Source organism: Stegodyphus dumicola, chromosome 2, assembly GCF_044657685.1.
Source record: "Stegodyphus dumicola isolate Sdum_Otavi_A_Nest chromosome 2, ASM4465768v1".
Lineage (NCBI taxonomy): Eukaryota > Metazoa > Arthropoda > Arachnida > Araneae > Eresidae > Stegodyphus > Stegodyphus dumicola.
The window spans coordinates 10,858,004-10,885,915 of NC_140769.1; the positions used below are offsets into that span (position 1 = coordinate 10,858,004).

Below are 27,912 nucleotides of genomic sequence, written 5' to 3' on the forward strand. Positions count from 1 at the left end.
TAAAAATCAGGAAGATATTAATTAATTTTTTTATATCATGCAAAATAATAGTGTCAAAGTAAGTACAATAAATTGAATATCAACTCTATAGTTACCACATATTTGATAACAAATAGGAACTTAAAGAAATTCAGTTTCAAAAAATTGCAAAAGTAAATCATTTAATAAGACCTATCAGCCTGTTTCTTGTTTGCAAGTAGTAGCTCTATTTTGCTAAGTCTTAAAGGTAGCCTTACTGTTAATTTGTTTCAGCATTCAGACTTTAGACAGGGAAACTGAGAAAATCTCTCTTGCATATATTAGATGGGGCAAATAATAATACCTTTAGAGCTGCATGAGACAGTTCTGGATATTCATTTCGAACTTTTAAACTTTAAGCCAAAAGTTGCTCTATTCAAGCTCCTTGAAAAGAAACTTTAATTCTCCATCAAATGATTACGTAGTTTTTGTCTTAAATGAAATAATAAATATTTGGGTAACACACAGTGAAAGGGATTTGGGATCCATTGAACACAGTGAAAGTGATCCAAGTCAGAAAAAGCTTCCAGAAAATAAGTCTTAAATTCATATTTAAGATTTATCAAGCGAGTTGTTATATCTTTAATAACTGATCGAGCAAATTTTAATTTGTTTTCTATAACAAAACTTCTAAAACTGAATCTCCTTTCAATATGAGTACCACAAATCAATGTTCTTTGTAAAGGTTTTGATTTTGTCATTAGCTACAAATATATTTAATTGATTTCCTCAAAAATGTAAATTCAACTCATTCAATTAGAGAAAATATCACATGTGTAAGCTAATCTATAGAGCCATTCTTCATCAGTTAAAAAGTGTCAAATTTTTTATCATTATCTTTGTCATTTAAAAACATAAATATTTCAAGTTCAGAAAGTCTCGTTAGGACACTACCCCTCAAAAACAAATACACCTCTGCATATAAAAAAAGCTGCTGATATTCACTGCGCATTCTCTACACGTCTGCAAAATAATGTAATAGGCCTTAATAAATTTAATTATTTTAACTCCATCATCTAAGACATACTTTAAGTTCAGTAGATTATTTTTTAAATTCAGCACTTCTCTATGAATTATACAGTGAACTTATGTTACACTGGGAGAGATATCTTTGATTCGGGTTAGAAGTCTGCTTTGCTTTTCTACAATAGCACAAGCTCCATCATTCCACATCTCCAAACAATTTTCTCAGGAAATTTTGTTTCCTGTGATGTAAGAATTTACCAGTTTAAAGATTTCTTCTTCCATAGGCTTTTGTACTTCCTCGCAAGAAAGAAAGTTTACAACAACTTCATTTTTGCAGGCCCTGGTTCCATACTATTCATGGATAGCCAGTCTATGGTTAAAGTCATGGAACTGCATTATATGCCTCAGCAGTGGACTAAACTAGCTCATAGGTATATCATATAGTTATTCCTGTATAAAGTAATAGCATAAAAGTAAGCTAATTTATTTTAAAATGCCCTACAGGAATACATCCCTTCCTTCAGTATATAGCCTTTAAATATCTAACTGGAACTGATTAATCTAAGATAGCTTTGATGTTATAGATATTAATTTTTAAGAATATAGGCATTTTTCTAATCAATAGAAATGCTGTAATGAATTATTTCAAGTATTCTTTTAAAGTATCTCAAGAAAGGGACTACTCTTTCTTCTATAACAGTGGTATCCAATTTATAGGTCACAAAACATTACATTGGAATTCCAAAGTGGATGAAAAAATTGTAAATAAACTTAATTAAATACATATACAATCAATGGCAAAGTTGAGAAAAATATTTGATTTTTAAAATGTGAAATTTTATTATATTCTACAGAGATTACTCTAAACATTCACTTGGTTCTCTCCTATTTAAAATATGCAAACCTTGTTGCTACAACAATTGCCACCAACTAGTACTAGACATACTGAAAAGAGTAGTTCTAACTCATTTTCAAATTTTGCTTACATATGCTGTCCCAGAAGAAAAGAAAGAAAATTCAAAATATATTGTTTAAAATTTAATTTGACCAATGCATTGCATAAAGATGACTATAAATATATATTTATACAATTCAAAATAAAAACTTTTTTTTTTTTTTTCCCATATGTGTAAATCTTAAATGTGTGACCATAGACAAAAATGCCTGTCCCTTTCAAGTTTCATGTTATTCAACCTCTTGGTTTTGTAACCTAATTTATTTTTTTAATAAAGAAATTTAATTATTTTAAATATGAACTATTAGTGTGTTATATTCATGATAAAAATTAATTACAGAAGTTTTTTTCATTAACAAATCAAAAGAAAAATAATTTGTTTTCCACTTCATGTCAAGTCCATTATCTTACATTATTTTACCCAAAATTAGTTTATAAATCTGTCTAAAAGGGGCAGTACATATTCAAGTGACATAGATAAACTAGTCAAGCTAAGTGTGACTACTTTGAATATGTGAACAAAAGATATCTAGTGCATAATATTGTGAAATTTATTTGTATGCACCATTTAAAATACTAATACAATCATTGTCTTTCTGCAGTGACAACCAGTTGAGATATTACTTCCTGTTTCTTATAACAGATTCAGAATTATCTTCAGATTCATTTTGTAATTCATTAGGAAATAATTTGCACTGTAAAAGGACTTTATTAAAGTAATAAATTCAAATAAAACTTACATTTGTGGAAGCTTCATTCAACTGTTGGCTATATACACTGCTCAATCCACAAGAAGGACATGGATCCAAAGTTAATAAACTTTTATCTCTGTGGCTATTGCTACATCTGCATAAAATACAATCTGTTGAAATCTCATCTGGTATACCTGGGAAAAGTTAGAAATATAAAATGTACAAGTAAAACAATCTTCTGTTTGCAAATATATCCTCAATCTTCTAAAATTTTACATTAAATGATGAAGAGAGAAAAAAAATATTGATTGAAATACCATTCGTTGTGTATATACATGAAAGGATCAATATCCCTTTTTATGTGAAATAAAATCAATTTGAAAAGCATTTGTACCTCTGCCTTTTAAAATAAAATACGAGTGTACAGAAGTTTGAAATAATTGAAAATGTAACGATCATATTGCATGAGAAACACCTACTTTAATAGACCTTACGTTAAATGAAAAACTTGTCTCTAGTGGAAAATCTTTTCGGCTCATTTACTTAAATTCAAAATGTTTCAGAAACAAATTTTAGTTAAACTTAAACCATCAAACATGTATTATAAACAAAAGGAAGATTTCATATTGAACATTTTAGTATTTTTAATTATTATGCCTCCCTTTACTTACATGGTGCCAAGAAACCTAATATTAATGGATTGTGCCAAAGCAGTAATCTTCCTCAGAGCTTTTATTGTGATGGATGTATTATAAATGACTGCAATTAAGATTGCAAGCCATTTGGCAACTGTTTATCAAGAGCTCTGAATAGGGTAGCTGCTTTGATACAGTGATTTTTATTACTACTGCTCTCTTTATTTAAGTGGATTGTGCCAAGGCAGTAAACCCCTTCGGAACTCTTCTCATGATGGGTGAATTATAAGTATTCATGATTAGGACTGCCAGTAATTTAGTGATTGTTTGTCAAGAGCTCTGAATAGATTACTGCTTGGTACATGGTATAGTGTATCAATAAAGAGAGCCCTTGGCATTATTAACAAAGGCTATAGTAGCAAGCAAGTACTAAAATTCCAAATATTTGCTAATAAACATCAAAGAAACTATTAATAAACAATAGGAATTGATGTACTTTGAGTAAATTTACACTTAAAAGATATGATAAAGGTGGAAAAGAAGATTTTGTTTAATTGTTGATTCTGATTACTGTTGCTTATTAGTAGTTTCCTTAGCATTTTTTCATGCATTGCATGTTCTTTTAATATATTCACTAACAGATGATAATCATTTTTTATTTTTATTGATTTTACCTGTTTTTTTTTTTTTTTTTTTTTTTTTTTTTTTTTTTAAATTTTGAATCTTACATACAATGGCTAGTTTACAACTGATTCCTTTTTCTTAATTATATGGCACTATACTGGAGATTAAATTGTTTGTACTTTTCTCCACTGCATCAAGAATCTACATTTGATACATACACAATTACAAATACTAATGGCTTGTCAACAGTCACATGATTTCCTCAATTCATTACAAATGAAAAAGCCTAACTGGTTGACCCAAAATCTGATTTCTTATTATTGAATACTTTGGGAATAAGTGTAATGTCAGATCTATGCCAGATACAGGATGTCCAGAAAAGAAGTGATGAAAATGAACAACATGTATATCTCAAATCAACATGTTTATCACACTGCAATTTATATACCTAGAAAGAATTATTCAGAAAACTTAAGAAAAAGTCTAAAATTTACTAAAATAAAACTTTTAGTAAAAATCCTACAATCTTCCCTATACAGAAAATTTTCATTTTATACCAGTAATGAGTCTTAAATATCTAGATCATTGTTTTCCAAAATTTCCAAATCTTTTTTTTTATTTTAAAACTCATTTGATTTAGTTGACAGTATTTACAGTTCGAAATATGCCTAAATGATATTCTACCTCATTTAACACATTTGAAAACATCACTGGTATGAGTAATCCTATCATCATACCACCTCTAATTCAGGTACTCAAAATTGAAACTTCGACCACACGTATTTAGTACAGTCTTTGCTTTGAAAACTCCCACAGAAAGAAATCTAAAGAGATCAAGTTTTCTCTGTATCAATCTTTTCAATAAACAATCAGGGCCATAAATGTTGTGGGGCCCTAACTTCACTTATAGTATTTATACAGTACAAAGTCCGTAATCCGGACTCGTCGGGACTTCAGCGATTCCAGATTATAGATCATCAATTTAAATCTGGTAAGATGGCATGCAGAAATTATACAATTAAAGATATGAAACCATAATTTATGAAATAAAGAGCAATTATGACCTAAAGGGTATCAAAATTTACCACACACACACACACACACACACCAAAAAAAAAAAAAAAAAAAAAAAAAGCATGCGTAAACTTTAAATGTGCATGTGTAGCATTAAACACGCCTGCATAAATAAATTACCAAAAAAAAAAGTTTGTGGCTTTGAGGTCCAGATTATAGATCATTCCGGATAATGGACATCCGGATTACAGACTTTGTACTGCATTTTCACTTTTCCATATTTGATCAAATTATTTTTTCATCCAATAATTATTCATCTAATTAGAAATAAAGCTTATTTCTATTTAAATAAAAAATTATACTGGTGAATGTATTGATTACTAATCAGATTATGTTAACTTTGCTACCAGATGGCACCACTACACAGGCTGGTTAAGATGAAAGGCTTCTAGGCAAAGTTAGGGATTACCAGAAAGTATCAGGGATAAAGGCAATGCTTATGAGAGTGTTCTGGTAGAATACTACAACTGGATGTTCTAAAAGAACATTATGTATAAAATGCCAAATCCAATGCCTCAAAGGCAGTTTGTTTTCTTATGAAGAGAGTAACTTATTACTTTTTGTGCTTGGTTTCCAGTGATTACAGTTAGCAATCTGCTTACCTGTGTGGTTTGCAGCAATTATTCTGAGGACTGTTATGTTCTCAAAGCGCCTAGTTTCTTAGACTCTTAGTGCATTCTTTGTGCAGCAGATTAATTGAACTCTCCTACAGGTTTTTGTCAGTGAGCCTGCCAGGTTCTTCAGACTCTCCAGAACAAGCCAAACTGGAGAACCTCAAATAAGCAGATCAGATTTGTAACAATACACACAAAAGGCAAGAAAAGGAAAGAAAATCTGAAGAGGCAGCTAAACTTAAAGTAACACTGAATTTTTTAAACTGGAAAAGACTACAATTCAATAAGTCCAAAACTTTCAAAAACTTGGCTATGGATTAAATAACTTTAAATCATTTACATTCTCATGAGAGTTAACAAAAGGGCAAAGTGATAGCACAGATTCAATCATAAAAAAAATGGGTTAATTAACCTAAACTTTACACATTATGATAAATTAAGCAAAGTGGAACAATTAAAAGATCAGTCTTATTTTAGGGTAGCTTTGTTTTAGCCAACGACACATACTTTATCTTAGCTTTGTCGTCATTTCGAAGACATGAAGACCTTGATACTTATTAAGTAATTGAATCCAAATTTCATATGTAAGTAAATGAAAAAGATACCCTGACAAAGCAGCTGATTTTTTTTTTCTTTTCCCCCCAGAGTATGCATCATTCACATCTTCATCCCAACTATCTTTAGTTAAGGCTTCATTTAAAGAGAAAACTTGAGGGGGGGGAAATCATAGTGTCAATGAATTAGCAGAACTGCTGATAAATAAATCACAGTTCAATTTAATTAGTTTTCCTGATGTAACGTGCATCATGTACTTAATAGCTTCTATGAAGGTAGCCGAGGCTGAATGATCATTCTCAAAACTGAAATTAATACAAAAAACTATTTGTAAAATAATATGGTACAGGAAAGGCTTCCAATTTAGCTTTGCTCTCAATTGAAAATAATTCAGCCCCCAAAATTAACCTTAATAAAATTATTACTGAGTTTGCTTCCTTACAGAAAACAGAGGGTGCTGTTAATTTAAATGTAAAAATAAAGTATACAGAATAATTTGCTAGTATAAATTTTACCTTAATTATATTGCATATGCATACTATTACAACCCGTATGATATTTAATTACTTTCCATATCATATTCTTTTTGACTTAACGGGATTAGACAGAAAAAAACTAACATATAATAGCACACATCAATGCAGTGGTGTATCTACATAAAATGCCACCTGTGGCAATAATTTAAATTGTGCCCCATTTAAAATTATATTTATCTCCTTTTTGACTAGGTTTTAGGGACAAAATGGTGATCTCTGGCTGCAATGTCCATGGCAGCCATATCCTAGATATGCTATTGCACCAATGATATGTTTATCAAACGATTTTTCATTTAATTAAAGTGTACAAAGCTACTTTAATTAAGATTATTAATTATAAATAGGAAAAAAATGGTTAATGTTTGGAGAACAATAAAGGGGGCTCATCATCATCCGTTGTCCTCAGGCCTCTAAGTTTCCAGTTACAGCAATGAGAACAAATTTTTTTTTAGTTCTGATATAAACCAAAAATTCAATAAGTTGCCATAATTAACCAACAGAAAGGGAATTGTGGTCTATCAAGCCAATGCTACACCATATGAAATTCATATTTAGATTATTTTAAAACAGCCTTGATGATAAAAACTTTACTTTCTGGAAGACTTGAAAATTCACAGGGATCAGTTCTTTAACTAGAAACCTCCAAATTTCCGTTAGTGTGAGAATGCAGTTACCACAGAGATGGAGAAAGGTCATCAAACAGAACAGCATATACTATATCGATTAAATGTAATTTTTAATAAACAAAATTTTCTTTGTATTTTGTCAAAAAATAGGATAAACTTTTATGTAAACCAAATATATATAAAAAGAGAGATACACATGATATGTACTTTAGATGTATTACTATTATCAGAATTATTATTATCAGGGCAAATTACAAGTTATGTACACATAAATTTGTTTATTAAAAAATTGTGATATGAAGCTTTAGCAAAAGGTTTAGTAAAATACTGAAAAAAATACGATTAGTCAGTAAGGTGCTTGGTGAGATGTTATTCACAACCTTCATTTTCTTAGGCAGGATGGGAAGAGAACTTTGACATCCATAGCTTATTAGTAGCTGTGTTTATCTGCATCATTTTGCAAATAACTATCACATAAATAAATATTTAAGTATAATTAATACTTACTTAACATGTCAGTTAAATCAACATTTACACGTGTTAATTCAGTGTTGAGGGAAGTATCTTCCTTAGTAACACAACTACTTTCAATCCAATCTGTCAAATATGGAGATATTTTCTCAGGAGGAGATAACACACATCCTATTCCAAAATGATACGTTCTTTCAATGCTATTATTTACAAAATCACTTTCAGTCTTTTCAAAGTCTTGATAAAATAAGTCTCCAAGTGAGGTGAGTTGAAAAGCAGTAAAAGTACATTTTTGATGGTTAGGTACAGAACACAATCCAGTTAGAGGATACTTAAATCGTCTGGCTACCTTATCGTCTATATTAATGAAATGAAGTTTTAGTGAATTGATACAATCAGATGGAGATGATAAAAGGAATGGTGGGCCAAGTGACTGTGGCTGAACTTGTGACAGAGAAGACTTGAGAAAGAATGCCATCATCTCTCTTTCTTCTTGTGTTCCCAGAAGAATTACAGCATCAGAAGAAGTTGCTGTTGTTTGGTACATAGCAATATCACAGTAAATAGGATAATCCTTAAGCATATGATTCCACAACATCACCTTTAAAATAATCAAAAACAAGTGATTACTCAGAGATACTTTTCAAGCATAAAGCATACTTACAATCAGTACTACAAATTACAATAGAATCAATTTAATTTAGGCCAGATCATTAATACAAAGAATAAAATTACTTATTCATGGATACATTTTTAACCAATACTATTAAAAAACAGTAAAATTTGTTCATGTGTGCATTGGGTATAATGTTTCTGTACCCGTAAAGAAGACAGTTATGTCAGTTTACTGAATTTTATTTAAAAACCTCCTCTACACCTAATTTTACACTGCTAGTGGTACTTGTGTAACTTAATGGCAGAAAGAGTAACATAGAGATTCACAAAGATTCCAGTACCAATGCAGCAGTCAGAAATTCTTAATAGTGACTCAGACAAGAATAGCATCTGATTATTCAATGGAAAAATTTTATTTGGACACATCAGAAATGACGACTAAAATTTAATATTCTAGAAACTGTGAAGCTTTTTTTGCAGAAGTTAGGGATACTCTTAGCATATTGATAAATTAAATTTAACTTTCACAAACTGAGGCATTTTCAAGCCAAGAAAAAGAAAATGCACAAGGAACAAGATAATGAACTTGAATCTACTGAGTTAATTGCATAATATGATGTTGCTCCAAAATGAGTAAATTTTATAGATTTAGTGATTTCTTTAATTTCTAAAATGTCATTTTTATTTATAAATCAGTTGAACTTCTTCATAAGCTGATTACAGTTACACTTAAGCAGAAAACAGTAGCTAAAACCTGTGTACACATGAAAATAATTATGATTCATATATTTCATGCAAAATATTCTACACTTATATACACTTCTATATCTATGAAAAACTTTATTTATTCTAATCTAATTTTATCTTTATTTATTTTATTCTAATATCTAAATTTATTCCACAACTGAAGGCAAATTGGACAAAATCTATACGAAAATCAATGGTGTTATACAGATCACACTATTTTTTATGCATTAGCTACTGCTGATTAGACAATTGCCAATGTTGATTTAAAATGTGAAATTAAATACAACAATATTAAAAACATTTAATTTTTATTTATTTTATTTTATTAATATTTTTGCTGAGTGTGCATTTAAAATAGAAACCAATTAGATAATTGAAGAGCATAAATTAAAAAAAAAATTCTATTTTGTAATATATATCATGTTTAAAAGTGAAGTAAGACATGTCCTTGATTTAATGATACCCTCAAATTGATGGTAATTTTCATGAATTTCTTGACATTTGCTAAACTGGGTTTGACAGCATTTATTCAGTGTCATTAATGAACAGATTACCATGAACTTAATTCAAATTACAAAATGTGTTGAAAGAAACATTTTTTAATTGAGAATTTTTATATTATGTAAAAACATATTTGATAATCCATATAAATGTCTAAAAATAATATTAATAAAAAAGGAACACAACTTAGAATTACAGCCTTTTCTAAATTTTTATACAGACCTCCTTTAAGAGATTTTTACTTTTTTTAGATTCTTATACCAAAGGGAGAGGAGTGTGCCTTTTAATAATAATAATAAAAAAAAAAAAAAAAAAAAAAAAAATGTTTTAAAAATTCTTACATTCTTTCAATGTTATTACAATACAAATAATTACTTTTTATGCATGAAAATTTATTTAAAAAAACTAAAAATATTTATTAAAATAATGTTTAAAATACAGGGGCGATACAAATAATTCACTGGATTCAATATGCTGTATTTTTAAATGTATTATATATACACTAGTAACTGACACATGAAATAAATAGAAAATCATTAAACTTTCCACCATGTTCGACACACAACTAATATCCAAGTGGTATATGAGTTAGATCCACATAATTTTAACATTCTCCTATTAATAATTATCATGGTAGCACTGATGCTTTCCTGGGCTATATCAGTGTTGGTAGCAGCAGAGCTAATGTAATGAAAACGCAGTCATTAATATACTCCTAAAGTCACATGGCATTAGATCTATAGGGCCATACTACAAAATACAGTAATATTAAAGGTCTAGGATCTATGGGGCATACTCAAAAAATATGGATCAAACTTAACTACAACTTGGACATTTATTTTTTGATCAATAAAGTACACTTAGCATATATGCAGCATGCGTGAATTTCCAGTTTTTGTTTTGCATCAATTATCACTGTAGCTGTAATACTTTTAAAAATAACCTGTTCTGAAATCCAATGAATCATTTATAGTAGCTCATTTTTATAGGTATAAGAATTTTTTAAAGATACATTCTAATTTATTTTACATATATTAAGTAAAATTACAAGCTATAATCACTTACAAAAATTCAATACTTTTTTAAAAATTTAAAAAGGGGGAGGGGGAAAGTTCAGTGTAAAGATTAACACAGAATAATAATGAAAAGTTTTTTAATGTTCACCAGTATTTTAAATTTCAAAATTAATATCATTGTAATATTTAGCATGCAAGTTGTACAATCTTCTTTTAATGTTCCTAAGCAATGTTTGCTTTGATTTAGAAGAAACTAAAACTGTTATTACACAAATAAATTTAATTCATATAAACTTACTGGCTTATTTGGGTACCTTTCATCAATCAAAAATAAATGATTATTTGAGGTTATCACATGCTGGAAAGAATTTATTTTCAGTTCTTTAGTAAGGAGAAGCTTTTCATTGATGAAACAAGAAGAATGATTAGATGAAAACATCTCTGCAGAAACAGATTTCTGAAATGAAAAATTGAATCCTGAAGTACAAAAGTTCTATAAAGCAAACAAAATACTTTTCAATAATTTATTTGAATAAATACTTGAATCACAGATACTTATATGCCATACTTCTTACATCAATAAGTAAAATTTAAAACTTACATACTGATGTAACAAATTGTTATTTAATATTATTAGCACAAAAATATAAGATAGTTCTGTTTTTGGTTTATATTCTATTTGTTATTAAAGAAAATGCTTACAGAAAGAAAAGAATTCATACCTCACAGCGTAAGTCAAAAGAACACAGCCTTTTTTCATTGAGACATAAAACTGATTTTGGATGTGATCCAAAACTGCAGCTCCACAAATCAGTCTCCAAAACATCTTTGTGAAATGATGTATTTAAGTCCCAAAGTGTTTGACTTAGAAGAGAAAAATTTTAATTAAAGCACATTAACATAAGCAATTGAACCAGTTATTAATGAGTAAATCAAGTCGAAAAAAGTTAATCTCATACACATACGTTATAAGATGATAAATACATATAATTTATTACTAAGCTGACCTAAAATCCTATGTTAGAAGGGACTGCACCATTTAATTACAATGTGCTAATATCTGTCCTGTTGCTTGAATAAAAATTATAGTTTTAATTCATTTTCTAAATACTTTAAAATATGCATAAATGTTGATTACACTCCGAAAACATGTTTGTGTCACTGGTACTAATCATGCCCCCCCCACAGACACTCCCTTTGAAATCAACAGGAATGGTCAAAATACATGTGGATCTTTAAACAATATATCTCTTGTGGAACATACATATGCTGCATGCTATTTACATTTTATATTTTTCATCATTTAGCAACCACTAAATAAATAAAAATCTAAAAGAAGTATAAAATACAGTTGAGATTCAAACCAAAAATTTTCCAACACCAGTTGGATGACTACTAGTTTACACCATGACAGCATACATGGAAGAATATAATACATCCTTATATTCTGTCCCACTTAAAGGGTGAGTGGGAAGCGAAGAAGACCCTGTCAGCCAAATCCAGACGGTGGTGAATTATTATCCACCACATATTAGTTCAGGCTGACATGAGAATTTCTGGAGCTAGAAACATGAAAATGTCAGCTATGATTTCACTAGAATTTGAACCATGGATTTTGCAATAATACCTGGTCATGCTATCACTTACACCACAACAGCGTGCCTGGAGAAAGTTCTTTATAATAAATATCCCCTGCTGTAAAGAGACAATCAGAGTGTTTGAATGTACAATTTAATTAAATGTTCAAATGTCATCTTTGCGGTGTCAGCTTTTATAAAGAATTCACTAGTTAATTATGAAGTATTTATTATAAACACTTGATCATAATTCATCAAGTTAATTATGAAAAGTTGGTCACAAATTTATTATTTACCTTATTTCTATATTGTATAATTCTAATTCACCATTTTTAGAAATTGTCACAAGTTCTTCAGGAATGTAGGAGCTATAAAATGTAGAAAATTAAATTTGCATTAGTAGGTAAATAAAATACACAGCAAATGTAAAAATACACGTACAGGATATATAAATATACTGGTCAGCAAAAACATTATGACTTAGCAGGTAAAACAGCTGTGTTCTATCATGGATCAGATTCCACAATTCCTCAATAAGTGTCCAGAGGAAGATTGAACTAGATCTGCATGAACAAGTTATGCTTTCAGATCTAACTCCACCATTCTTGCAGACTGGTTGGTAAATTCTGAGTATGTCCTCAATGACCTCCCAGATGTAGTCAATATGATTAACTGACAAAAGTAAAAAAGTTAGGCCATCGCTAGGAATCCATAGGATGTTCTTCAAACCACTGTAGCACAGTTCTGGTCTTGTGATATGAAGGAAAGTCTTGCTGAATGAGTCGATTTCTGGTGGGCCACCAGTCCCAGGAATGCTCACAAAAACATCTCCAAAGCATAATACATCCACCATCAAGCGGTTTATGTCTTGCAGTAAACAAACTGATCAAATGTTCACTTGGAAGATGGCTCACTCTGACAGGATCATTGATAAAAGAAAGACGATTCATCCAACTGGTCAATTCTTTTTCATTTTTGCATGATCCATTCATAATATTCACAGTATCACTACAGTTGTAAGCTCTGATAACGTTGGATTAACAAAGATGTATAAGAGGAGCCTGCTGCAGAATACCATATCCAACTTAAACCAATGAACTGTGTACTCAGATACACCTGTACTTGGAACTGCAGTATATTCAGTTGCCATCTGAGCCATTGATGCCATCTAGTTGCTTTCATCAAAGGGAATAGTTTCTGAAGTGTATATTTATTGATCAGGCATAGACATCAAATGCTCAAATATTTACTACATTTTTCTTAGCTATTAACAATAGCTGTTTGTGAACACTCAATGAGCAGTGACATTTCAGATATACTCATTGCCAGACTTCAGACAATCGAAATCTAGCCTTTGTAAACAGTTTAAATCAGCAACCTTCTCCGTTACATTCACGTGTAGTTGACAAAATGATGATTCAGTATCTCTGATGAGAATGTGGTCGCCAGAATGGCAGAGATGTGATTCTGATTTTGGATTCTTACAAAGCAGCCATGTCATAATGTTTTGGCTCATCAGGATATACAAACATTCACAAAGTATATGCAATATTATTTAAAACTAACTAAATCTACTCATAGATGTAAGAAATTTACTATACAATAATTTTTTCTGACTTAGTAGTAATTGTTTAAATCTGACACATTACTTTCATTATAACTATAATTTTTCTTCATTTTTTAATATTACACAATAATTCATGCAAGTTAATACTTTTTCAGATATTATCTTATCTCACCCATATTACACATGTTAAAAAAAGAAAAGAAAAGAACAAAAAGCATAGTTAGTTATGGTACTAATAATAATTTAATACTACTTCACATTTAAATTAAACTATTAATACTTTGGAAGCAAAAATAAAAACTGCATTTCACTAACTGCACTGTTATTTCTCCCCAGATTTACTTATAATATCAACTACTATCCAAGAACCTGCATCAAGAAATTTTGTTAAGAAAAAGTGGGTAGTTCTTTGAAAAGAACTTGGAAGAAACTAAGTGAAATTTTTTAGTTTTCAGTAAAGCTTCAAATTTTGAATCAAGCACTAATTATTTGCAAATAATAGGTAGATCACAACATAAAAATTTTGCTCATGATTAATAATTGCCTTTGAAGATACAGTTAAATCCACTAACTTGTAAATGCCCATAATTTATGTTTATTTCTGAATGCAAACAAACAAAATTTTAATTTTCAGAAAATTCCACACAACAAATTTAACAGCAATGTTATTAAAGCGTGCTATACTTATAACATATTTTGACTGAATAAGCTAATTGATTCTATTACTGAAATTAGCTGCCATCCTCTGTGCCCCCACCAGCACTCTTTTTAGTAAACGGAGATCATGAACTCTGTAATTTTTTTTTATATACATAAATCCCTACTTTTGGATACATATTTCACTGTCTTTCAATGTTAAAAAAAATCTGAATTTGTGTGGCTAACAAGAGAGAAAAATGTTTAGCTGTTGCATTCCCAATTAAATGTACTTTAAATACCTGGTAATAATATAATAATATAAATATAATAATAAAAAATTAAATATTTTCCAATTAAATGTACTTTAAATAGCTGGCTTACCTACATTCCACACAATGAACAAGTAATAAATATGAAAAAATTCTTAAAAATAGCATTTGTAAAGAATTTTTTAGTTTAAAAATTGAAAATATGGCAATGAAAAGAAGTCTAAAAACACAGAAAGTAATCTAAGACAAAGGGAGGAGGAGCACTTTTTTAAAATGTTCTTAATTTTAATGCACATGTGCAAAATATAATGCCTGAATTAACACAAGGATTCAAATAAAGGAAAATCTTTTAGTATTGTTACTTTTGTAAACAATGTAATTTATTTCCCCCTATATTTATTAATTTATTTCCTCCTATATTTAGAGCATAAGAATTATTTTGAAAAAACTTTTCTTTATACAATTATTTGTTTCTTTTTTCCTTTTTTTTTTTAAACATAAAATTTTTAATTGTGTTTTTACATTAAAAAAAGTTCTTTACTTCCTCAATTTCCCTATTTTATCTTTCTACTATACTTTTTATTTTTGTACAGAAATTATACATTTAAAATATAATAGTTTTGAAAAAAAAATTAATTAAATAATTTCTATACTATAAGTGCATTTTAGTTAACTATTTATATATGCACAAAATCCAGATATAATATAAAAATTACAGAAAATATAATTAAAACTCATAAAGACTCTATAATCCCTAAAATTCCCTAATCTGCATATTTCTTGGTTGTAAATTGCAGAAGAAACAGAACTAAACTAAAACCTACCTTGCACATATGTACAACAGTCCACTTTTCTTCAAACATTCATTTTGAGTCACATCAAAAGGGTTTATAAAATTAACGTAATGACAGCGATCCTTCTGGCGAACATAGCAAATGCCTAAAATATAATATATGAAAATATTAAATTAAATTCGCTACATATCATTTAAAAAATTTAATGCATCTATAATAAGTAATATTAAATGATAAAAAAATATAACACATGAAGAAAACCAATTACATGTTCAAACTACAAAAGAAGAGCTTTCTGAATGAACCTCATCCTTCCTGTTCTCAAATAGATAACACCTACCTATTTTAATCCATTAATTTAGTTATATATTCACTAATAAGTAAACACTCATAAAAGGTAAACTAATTTTAATTTAACAAACTTCCTATTCAGATGTTAATTTTAAAATAATGTTTCCATTTCCTTTGACCTGCAGCAAGATTCAAAGAAACGTACTAGTGTATAAAATTTATTTAAGTATTTTCTAAATTAAGAAGATTAAACATATTTTGTAATAAACTCAAAATATTTATAAAGCACAGTAAAAATCAGTACTTGTTCTTCAGCTGGGCAAAAATTATTTATGCACTTGTTGATACTGGCGAGGTATTAAAAGTTGTCAAATTAATATACCAAGTTTATGTCAAATTACTTAAATTGCACTGTAGTAGATTAGTAAAATTATACACATGGAAGTCTGCATTACATTATTAGTTTAACATTACAAAATAAAAATGACATCCGAAGTTTGACAGGTAAATTGGAGAAAAGCTAATTTACTAAACATAAAAATTAAATTAGCTGCCTTCTGCAGCAATAAATATTCAGTACACAGAGACAAAGTAGCAAAGAGAGTATAAGGTACTTCTTCCACCTTCTTAGCAAGCCTTCGTGGTGTAGTGGTCTGCACGCTCAGCCCGTAATTGAGAGGTCCTCAGTTCAATTCCCAGTAAAGGTGTTGCTAATTTTTCATCTTGTCTGCTTCCAAAAATACCTAATGTCTCTACTGTGGCACCCGAACTAAAAGGGTGGTGGATGATGATTCTCCAAACCCAGGAACTGGCGATTAGGTCCCCTAAAAACCCCATTCGCCCTTTAAAAGGGGGAGTATATAAAATTTCTCCCGCCTTCTTAGCGAGCCTTCATGGTGCAGTGGTCTGCATGCTCAGCGTGTAATTGAGAGGTTCATGGTTCGATTCCCAGCGAAGGCATCGCTAATTTTTCATCTTGCCTGCTTCCAAAATACCTAATGTCTTTACAAGAGTATGTGAAGAGACTAATCTTTCCTCACATGAGTCTTAGAAATTTATCTATTAGAACTGCAAGTACATCGTACTCTCTTCATTATCTGTCTGGGCTAATGCAAGGGAAGCAGATCATGGATACATGAAAAACAAACTATCAACTTTCATACATATTACATGCGTTTATTTCCTGAAAAAAATAAGTAATTTTAGTTTATTTTTTAGAACATTTAAATATTTGTTGAATTTCACTGTATATTTTCCGAAGTGCTATTTTATCATTGTATTAGAATAATTACTGGTTGATGATGTCCAATAAAGTTTCAACAGAAGTCAGTGTTGTCTTGGAACTAATACAATTGTCAGTATCTTCTTCACTTGTATTTTCAGTATCACTCTCTGCCTCTTTTGTTTCTCCAACATTTGAAACAAAAACTGAAATCTTTCAGTTTAAGTGAGTTTTTGTTTTAATGTTAAAACAATTTTGCTGCGCTTAGTACTTGTAATGTGTTCTTTATGAATTTTTCAGTTATAAAATTTTAAATCAATTTTTAAAAGAATAAGAAGAAAATATACACAAAAATTATCCCAGTGATCAACTGAAACGTTGCCTTCGACTTTGCAAATGCAGAAAGAATTGCATGAGGTAATTGTTGAAATTAAACCTAAAGATGCAATTCAGTGGTTTTTAGAACACACTTGGACTTGTGCATGTTTGTTTTTTACACACTCTCAAGCGTGCATGAGTGGGTACTGCCCACAAATGGATTTTTGTGTGGATTTGCCACACATTTTTTTTTATACATGTGTATTGCTACACATGGAAACTGCATAATCTGCCCCTGGATAATTCAGAGTACACCATAATCAGACTTAAAAATTTCATGAATCCAAAAAAATTACCAAAAGCCATTTATTAATTTAAGCAAGGATGCCATATTTTATGATTTGTCACAAGCACTTGCAACCTGAAAATATTTTGCATCCACTTAAAGAATAAGAAATCTTGCCCTTTTTATATAAATTTCCAATTTTAGTCAAAATCTTTTAAGGATTAAAAAACATGATTTCCTTTACCACTCTTATTTCACAGGGGAGGGGGAAGGACCACCTTCATTTTGTTATTTGTAAAACAATTTCTCATTTGCTCATTTAGAGTAAGAACAGAAATGTTTTTTTAATGTTTTTATAAACTGCCTGCTAAATCTGCTCTACTGCCTAACCACTAGGTAATTTTTGGTACTGTTCTGTTATCAGGACCAGATTCAGAAATGCATGAACATGTGTTTGTATGTATGTGCATATATGTGCATATGTATACACATGCATACATTCATACTTACATATATACATGCATACATACGTACATTTCTGAGCCTGGTCCTGATAACAGAACAGTACCTAATTTTTCTGCATCAATTCAACAAATAACACATTTATTTTAACACTGCTCGCGCAACTGCAAACTTTTACTCAATGATGTTTATAGGTTTTTGAGAATTTCTTAATATTTCAAATGCAGGATAGTTTGTACGTATAAAAGAACAGAGATTTATAATTTTTACATGATCCCAATTGCATTCCTGATTTATTTGTTTCCTGAAAACATTCTTTGTGCTACGAAGCCCAAAGGAATATAAAGAAAATTTTAAACTTTAGAATATAGAACAAATCTCCCAGTAATCATATTCCAATCAATTAGCATTATCCCATCATCTTCAAAGCAACCCTATATGAAGGATATGCAAATTTACATACTATAAAATAAAATCAGTACTTTTCTGTTATAGTGAACTTGGCAAGAAATGGAAATTGGTGCATTTCATCTTTGGTCAAAACAAGAAGGTTATTTACATACATAAGCCATTTATTCAATATCTATAGTACACAATTTAATTAATATGCTCATAGAGGAACAATTTCATATAATTTGCACTTATCATTTTATTTAATACAATTTTGTTAGCAATGTATTTAAAATAATAACCAATAGAAACATAGCTAAAATTCATTTTGCTTTTAATAATGTAGCAAACACATTATCACAGACACCATGATTAAATCCACCATAAATTATAGCACCTTTCCCTATCAATGGAATGCTAAAAATATATTTAAAAGTGCTCAAAGAATATTAAATATTTAGCAATGAAAATGAAGTTTTCACTAGCTGAAGAAATATAAACTATATATCCATGTTAACCATAACCCATGCGGCCATGCACAAAATCATTTTATCACTAGGAGGCCTATTCTATGCTCAACGGATCTCATCCATTTTAGAATGAACAATACTGACTAAAAAAATAGAATCTGCCTCCTGTCCAATTTTACTCTTAAAAGAAAAAAAAAAAAAAAAAAAAAAAACTGTGATTCTTGGTGTAAAAGCAGTTGGATCCATTTGACTATATTAAGAAAGGACAAGGCTTCAAGGAGCTTTAGACCAATCATGGTGCAAAAAAGTCAGGTAGTTTAAGCATGTGGTGGCTAGAAATTTAGGAATATTTTTTGCCTATCGTTATACTGTCAAAAGATAAATGGTGTAGCTAGAGCTTTTGCCAATCAGGATAATCCCTGAATTTACCCCATCTTTTAATATATAACTAAATAGCTAAAAAAATATCAAAATGATATATAGGGAGATAAATTTAAACTCTAGGTTTGTTTTTCATGAAAAATTTTAATTCCAACATTTTAAAATTTTATTATTATTTTGCTTGTTTTTTTGTTTGCAAAACCATCAATAATATTAAAGAAGTCTATTTGATTGCTCCACCTGCTGTAATGTAGGCAGTGTAGAAAGATTTCTTAAATGTAAAATAAATATTTATAGTTCTTAAATGTTAATAACAATATTTATAGTTCTTAAAAGTTTACTTCTTAAATGCAAAATAACATTTATTGTTCATAAATACTTTCTAAATGATTTTTACGTAGAAAACTCATCAGAAAACTTGCAGCACTTACACTAATTGTGAGGAAAGTTTTAATCATATTACAATATTTAGAACTTTATCCTGGAGAATGCATTTTCCAATAAACTGCAAAAATTCAAAAGGACTGCCTTTCCATATTTTTCCCCAGCAATAATGGAACTAAAACTCTTGAAACTTCTCTTTTAACAAGGAATTCTTCATTATTAATGTCACTCTGATAATAATTTAGTTAGGTAAAAATATATTTCAGGATATCCCTTGGCGAAAATTGTCGATTTTTTGGCACCATTCCTGTTTACGTCCAATGCTCTCCCCAGTAAAATGGTGTCCAAAACAATACAATAAAACATCATTAAAACAAAAAATATATAATCTCAATAAAATGAAATAACATAAAAAAGGAAATACATGTTATCTCATCTACAGACTATAAAAAGAAAATATTGACTTGCCTTACTTAGAAGTTTCTGCGTCTTCAGTCTGCCGTACACAAAATTCTTTAACAGCATCCAAAAACTTTTTAAAATTATCTGAACTAGAATCTGTATACTGTCGTCGCCACATAAATTCACAAAAATAAAAGTAAAAAATATTCTCCGTAATGTCGGACTGTCGATGTCATTTCTTTCGAAAATCCCTTTGTATTACACTTCACATACCTTCGATAGTGTTGATATGAGCTCTGGCTTGCGGATCTTTAAATATGATTGCATAATTTACTGAGAGGTGAGCAAAGCTATTTAAATCTTCATTTACACACCAGTCAGTTAATGCTTTTTTCCCTTTCATTCCAAATCGTACTTTTTGTGCTTAAAATGGCTGTATGTGATAAGAAATTTCAGATTAATCTTATCACATACAGCCATTTTAAGCACAAAATAAGCAACATACTTCCTAACCAACATCCAACACATAAATAAGCCCTTACAAATATTTTCCCATCAGTCAAATTCACCACAATCACGTCATAATAGGGTTTCCATAACATTTAACTACCCAGGTTATTTATGGAAATAAATGAAACAACACCTTCACGATAATCCAAGGGGCACCCTAAAATATAGACTAACCCTTAGTAGATATTCATTATTTTCATTTTCAATTTCAAGTTTCAAAAGAATAAAAAGGTATAACATGGGTTTGTAGCTCTTGAAATCTCGTGGTGATTTCTTTGAATACGTTACCTCAAATAAAAGCTGTTTTTTTATCTCACATTAATTCTGTAAGCAATTAAGAATCTCATTATTCTTTGCATGCCTCGATGATATACATGACTGACCCCTATAAAACAATGTTTCACGTGAAAAATGTGCCACCTAGGCCACACTGCTCCTCCCCCCCTTTACACTTTAGCTATGCCCCTGGGACAGGTGTGTCTGTAAATGCAGTCTTTTCTATAATTTTAATTGTGGGTTTCTTTTCTTGTTGATTTTATTTAAAGTTTGCAGACAAACAATTATTATTTTTTTAATACTAATAGATTAAATAACACTCTTTCATAAAGAAACCCACAGTCTTATAATACTGTTACACTATAATATAATAATAATAGTAGTAGTAGTAATATAGTATCACCTTATTAAAAATAATTTAATTCAAAGGTATTATTGATATTTAAAATAATACCTAACAATAATTTTTCGAGGAGTTACAACTACAAGAATCAGCAAATATTCATAAATTTGGAGGACTTGTTTTGAAGGTTTAAATACAGAATCTTTCTCTTCAGCTGCAGAACTGCAAAAAGAGAAGCAAAAAGAGAAGTGATATGAAGGAGAAGGAAGTTACAGGCATCATCTATTGGTGAAAAATGAAAACAACTAAGAAATAATTTCCTGAAAAGCTAAGGGTTAATGAAGGATTGAAATTGGGATTGTTAACTAGAACTGTAAAGATTTTTATGAATGTGAAATGCCTCTGAAAATGAATGTGGGAATAATTTGTTAATAGGAGATGCTTTCTGAATATGCCGATTCTTGCTGCTTTTAACTTCTCCAATAATCATTATTGTGTTAACTCAAATACCTAACAATAAGCTATAAAGCTATAAATTTTGCATAAAACCTTTTGTTGGCCGATACCATTTCAATTAAATGACAAAATTTGAAATTTAATTATATTTATGTAATTTATTACTACAAGTAAGTCTCTTTTATTATGTGTCAAATAATCACAATGGGTTTTTATGCCTCTACCACTGTTACAAATTTTAATCATTTAATAATTTACTAGTAATAAATAATGAATCAATTTAGAAGACACAGTGGCCATTTATTTTCATGGTGATCCATAAATTATATGGTCACTGTGTCTTTCAGATCCATTATTTCACCAACCCTGCAAAAATTATAAATTACTGTCTCCATTTGCATAATAAAACTGGGATGTGCAAAATGAATGTGCATCAGGCTATATATTGCTGAGAGAGGATTCATCCTATACCTTGTATCTCCGTCCATAGTACCTCAGCAAGTATCAGTTACTCAGTTTTGTCTTTCGGCTGTGCTACCTTCTGTTTTGGGGTATACTCCTGGAACCACTGTTTAATAGGTAACCCTGAATATATTTATGACTGATGAAGAGTCTATGAAAGTTGTTTTTTCAACACCTTAATTTTAATTGTCTGTGAAGACTGTTAATTTAATTTTTAAAATAAGTAAAACTCTTTTACTTGCTAAATAAGATTTCATACATGTTTAGACTGAAGCTTCTTCAATAAAACTGTGCTAAATAGAGAACACTGAGCTAAAAATGTTTTAGCTGTGTTAATGAACAACACATTTAATATATATATATATATATATATATATATATATATAAAGAGCTTTTTAATTGAATATTGTGAGATCAATATTTTATTAAAAATGATGCATATTAACTAGCAATTAGTTTTAAATCATAATAAAGATACAAATAAAAATAATTTATAAAAGTATCATATAGTCACAAAAATTTTATATTTTATACTTTATAACACACTTAAAAAAATATACATATATATGTAATAAAACTGCAGTTCGGTCACATGGCACGAATGATTTGATTATCAATGAAGCACAAACTTGCATTAAAATTTTCGGTGAAACAGGACCGTGATTCACTGTGAACATCGAATAAAAAACCAGTGCAGATTTCTTCATAATTAAAACTGGCCAAAGAATGTAATAAAAGCACAAATTTGGAAGGACTGATGTAAGATGTATTAGATGCATAGAAATGCTGATTGCGAAGATATTTGATGCTTACAATGTCCATCCATTTTGAATAAGAAGCAGTCGAGCCAGATTAAATCCCATATTTATTTAAATTCACACTGGAGGCCAGAATTCACTTGGCACTCCAATCGTTACTATTTTCAGAATAATTTTGATACTACTTTCATAGAAGCGAGCAGAGAGAGAGTCGCAGTACTTCAGAGGAAGAAGGGAGGGAGTTGTGATGCAACTGACCTTTTTATACCAAATTCCAGTTCAGATGACATGACACTTTAATGAACAAGATTTTGGGTTCAGATTTCATCGGTAAGTGAGCATCAGAACTGCAGGGAGACAAATTTATTTTGTCATTTTTAGAATGAAATGGAAGTTAAAGGGCTATTAATTAATTGTTTGAAAGTTAGATTTTTATATTTTACATATCCCCCTTTCAAGAAGAAAAGGACTGGGTGAGAGAAATTTTTTGGAGAGAAAGTATTAAAGCATTAGCAAATAAAAAGAAATAATTTGAAAAATAGAATTCCTGAAAATTTGACCAAATAATTATTATATAGTTGGTGCACATCAAAACTGTAGGGAAACAAATTTATTGCTGTTATTTTTAGAAAGAAACGAAAGTTAAAGGGCTATTAATTTATTATTTGAAAGCTATATTTTATATTTTACATATATACATGCATATATGACAATAACTTGCAGAGTCTGCTGCATCATAATTAGAAAGATGACACTCGAAGGAAAGACTTGTAGCCGACTGCACATAACCTTTATTGCTGGACATGAACTAATCATTGAAAACATATTTTTCATCACACATGATCATGGGTGCAACACACAGGCCACAATTTTCTATACAGTAACACATTTTTAATAACGGCGTAGTTAGCAGTATGACAAAGCACAAGAAAAATGAAAAAGCGTCCAAGTGGCAACAGAGCTGCAAACTAACTGCGTATTAATCCAATCTGGCAGTCTGTTAAGAGAAAGGTTGGTTTTGAGTTATGTTGGAAAGATTTCAGTTATGAGAGTTACATCATCAGCATTGCACAGGCTATGCAAGATGGAATGATCTAGAAAGGACGAAATCGAGAGAGATTATTACGAATTTTAGAACAGAGAGGGAGAATTAAAGGGTTAGCATTAGTTTAAATTATAATTTTGATTTACATGTTTTTATCTTACATATATAATATATATATATATTACAACACAGTGACTTAATAATGAAAGATATTACTTATTGGGTTCTCAATACTGTTCATATGCTATTTATTTTAAAATAAACTTAATCTTTGTTGTACATACATCAGACTCATACCTTACATTGTAAAGGGAAAATATATATACACTGGTTTATCAATAATAAAGAAAAATCACAAAAATGTCAGTTATTCCAAAAGTTACATGTAGAATTTAATGAAACTGACCCATAGTATACAACACTTAATAATGTATAAAGATGAAATGAAATTACCAAACATTTATGGTGTAACAGAAACTAGCATATGTATAAAACGAACAATTTAGATGTGTCATTTTGGTGTATGAAAATTACCTTCGGTATGGAGTATGATCTTCCCTAGAAACATTGCAGCACATACAGCAATGTTTGATGCTGTCAATTATGTGGTCTATCTGTTCCGTATGAAGTGAGAGTCACTGCTCTTGCAAAGCATTTGCAAGCATGGCAAGGGTCTGAAGAGGAGGACTGAAAGCAGTTATATGTTTCCCTAAGCATCTCAAACATGCTGGATTGGATTGAGGTCCAGTGATCGAGCTCACCACTTCGTATGCTGAATTGTTTGCTGCTGAAGCTCCATAATGTGAACCCTGCGTGATATAGCATTTTCGTCCTGTAGCAGGAAATCATCACCCATTGCTATAGCATAAGGATGCACATAAGCATCAAGGATATCACATGTATAGGCCTGAACATTCAGGGTTCCACATAGAAAAACATGGAGGGCTGAGTGTCCACCCAAAGAGATACCACCCCAAATACAGACACTGCCTCTTCTGTATGTATCTTTTCCATGGATGTTTAATGGATGATAATGGGTCCCAGGTTTTCTCCAAATCAAATAAGACCTAATACTGCTTTGGAGGCTAAGCCTGAACTCAACTGCAAAGAGAAAAGCCCTCCACTAATCAGCCATCCAATGGATGTACTGACGTCACGACCTCAAATGTTCTCTTCAATGAACTGACGTGAGTGATACACAAATGGCTGGTCGCCTTGTGTACAGACCGTTGACTTCATGTTTTGTCTTTGGTTTTTCCTCATGTAAATTAGATTAGAACTCAATTGGTGGTAAACTTATGTGGTTGCCACTGGCTAGCCGATAACACACAATATCCACAAATTGGCCGATAATGGATATTTATATATGCCAGAATCGGTGAACATGAGGTTATTCACTAGTTTTTTCCCTTTCTTTTGGGTTTTAATGTAAAAGCTACAGTTACAGCCTACAGTTGTTTAAGTTATGAAATAAATATTAGTTTTATTTTAGATTACTCCCAATTTGTAAGCAAGGCAAGTGCTTTTTCTACAAGTCCAACACCAACAAATAATAGGCCCAGTTCAATTAAGCACTGAAGGAATGTTATCTACAAAGAGAAACTGACCTATTTTTAGAAATTCATTCAAGCTGTTCTGCTCATATATAACTGAAGATGTCATTACTATCAGAAGGATTTGAACTGTTAAGCCATGATAACTGGAACCGATAACATGTTGATAGTAAGTCGATACAAAGGAGTTGTTGCTAGATAGAAATTCTTCCAACATCACAGAAGGTAAAGAAGAACTGGATAAAAGTTCAACAAGGCATGAAAAGAAGGATTTCATGTCGAGAGAAAAATACAGTCTTCACTAAGTTATATTGTGGAACTAAAACTAAAGAAGGATTTCATGTCAAAAGAAAATACAGCCTTCACTACGTTATATTGTGGAACTAAACTAAGTTCAGGTCATTGATACAATAATGTTCAAGTGGTAAGCATGGGAGGTTCTAGATAAGCAATCTGAACCAAAAACAAGAACCAGAATAATTCAGCTTCTAGATGAGTTTTTGAACATTAGATATGCACCTGATGAAGAAATCGGGATATTCATTGCAAGGATAAAAATGACTGCAAAGAAGCTGGACACAACTTGGCAGATCTTTTTAAAGGGTTTTAGACAATTTGGCGGTTACCCCAGAATACTCTGGGATTATACAGTTGACTTAGATGGAAGGCTAAGGGTTTTACATCGGAAAAATTGCCGAGTCCTGAAATAAATGTTAGTTTTATTTTAGATTAGTCCGAGTTTAAGCACAGTATTTTTATCTGTATTACAGTGTTATTTATCAGCAGATTTTTGTGCTAAAAGTGTTTATTTAATAAATTCCAAGAGTATGGGTGTCTAAAGTGCGGCCCAAACACAAATTTCAATTTACACATTTTTATGAAAAAAATAAGTGTTTGCATTTGATACATATGTAATCGATTCGTTGGCATTTATTTTAAAATAAAAATTTAAATAAAAACATCTTAGTATGTCATGATGTATTAACTGCAAAGTGACATCCAACTAAAAGAAAAATTTGAAAATGTTTCTTTACTGCAGTTTTATAAAGATTACCTACCCTGCGATAAATATCCTAATTTTCACAATCATGCTTTATTAATAACTTCAGCTTTTGGCAGTACCAATATTTGTAAACAATTCTTTTCAAGAATGAAGCACACAAAAAACAAAAACTGGACAAAGATCACTGGCAAACATCTTGAAAATGCATTAAGAATTTCAACTCCGTCAATTGAACCTGATATTGATTTGTTTGTTCAACAAAAGCAAATTCATCCATTTAATTAATTTAAATTTTTTCTGTCTTTATGAAATCCAAACTAAATGAAACAAAACTTTTTCAAATTAATAATAAATATGTACCTATACATATCTAATTAAAAATTTAAAAAAATAATAATAAAAAGAAGTTAATTTATTTCAATAAAACAACACAGAGCTAATTTTTATTTCAATTTGTTAAAAAATATTCTATGTGTGGCTTCGGAAATTTTTTTTTTTTCCTTGCAATGTGGCCTTCAAAAGGTCATAGTTTAGATACCCATGATCAAGCGCATCATTTGAATAATCTGTAGTTCAAATGTTATCTCATTTGGACCAACAGAAAGCATTGTAGAGCCCTCTGAAGTGGGAAACTCACTAACCCTGTATGTAAACTATGTGACAAAAAATTCATATGCTTTCCATGAATTTTCATGTTACATATTTTGAGATAATAAATGTTACTAATTAGTGAAAATTTTAATGACAAAAATTCTGACAAAACTCTACAGAAACATTCAACATCAGAATTATTCACTATATTTTGAGAAAACCCTCTTTATATTTCAATCGAAATGAACTATATTCATGTTTCTCATTCAGCAATCATATAATGATATGTATTTTTATTATACTATGAGAAAATCGTATTAAAATATATGAATTTGCATTAACAGGAATTCTTAGAGATCAAATTACATACTTAAGGAATGCAACAAGGAAACTCGATTCTGAGAAGTTTGATAAAGATTTCAATTAGGAAATGGAAAGTAAATTTTACATAACATAAAATGAATATGTACCACATACATGAAACTTACCATTAAAATTACTTACAACTTGTAAAATGTTGCCTCTCTTTAATTTGACATTAACAGTTTCAACAGCTCTAAGACATTTATATGGCTCGTGATTTTCTTCCAAAGTGGTCATGGCTGAAATAATAAAAATAAAAAAATTAAATATGTATATACACGTATATAAGATTCACAATAGCAGTTATGGAGTTTAAACTAAGTTAGAATTAATATTATATTTTTTGCCTATATTTTTGTATATGCATGTAATTACAACATGATAACCATATGATAGTTTAAAATGTATATAATATTCTTACACTGATTTTATATGCATTGCCAATTTTAATGATA

General features: G+C 30.0%; 1 protein-coding gene across 4 annotated transcripts in view; it reads right to left on the minus strand.

The window, feature by feature from the left end:
- LOC118189863 (uncharacterized) overlaps window positions 1–27,912 on the minus strand; it is a 67,265-nt gene that overhangs the window by 7,619 nt on the left and 31,734 nt on the right. For all 4 annotated transcript variants that reach the window (XM_085810427.1, XM_085810425.1, XM_085810426.1 and 1 more), the window contains 7 exons: window positions 27,583–27,696; window positions 15,522–15,636; window positions 12,519–12,590; window positions 11,368–11,509; window positions 10,944–11,102; window positions 7,803–8,367; window positions 2,680–2,825 (listed from right to left, as the gene is read on the minus strand). In XM_085810427.1, the coding sequence (XP_085666553.1) occupies window positions 2,680–2,825; window positions 7,803–8,367; window positions 10,944–11,102; window positions 11,368–11,509; window positions 12,519–12,590; window positions 15,522–15,636; window positions 27,583–27,696 (1,313 nt within the window). The remainder of the gene's footprint in view (window positions 1–2,679; window positions 2,826–7,802; window positions 8,368–10,943; window positions 11,103–11,367; window positions 11,510–12,518; window positions 12,591–15,521; window positions 15,637–27,582; window positions 27,697–27,912) is intronic.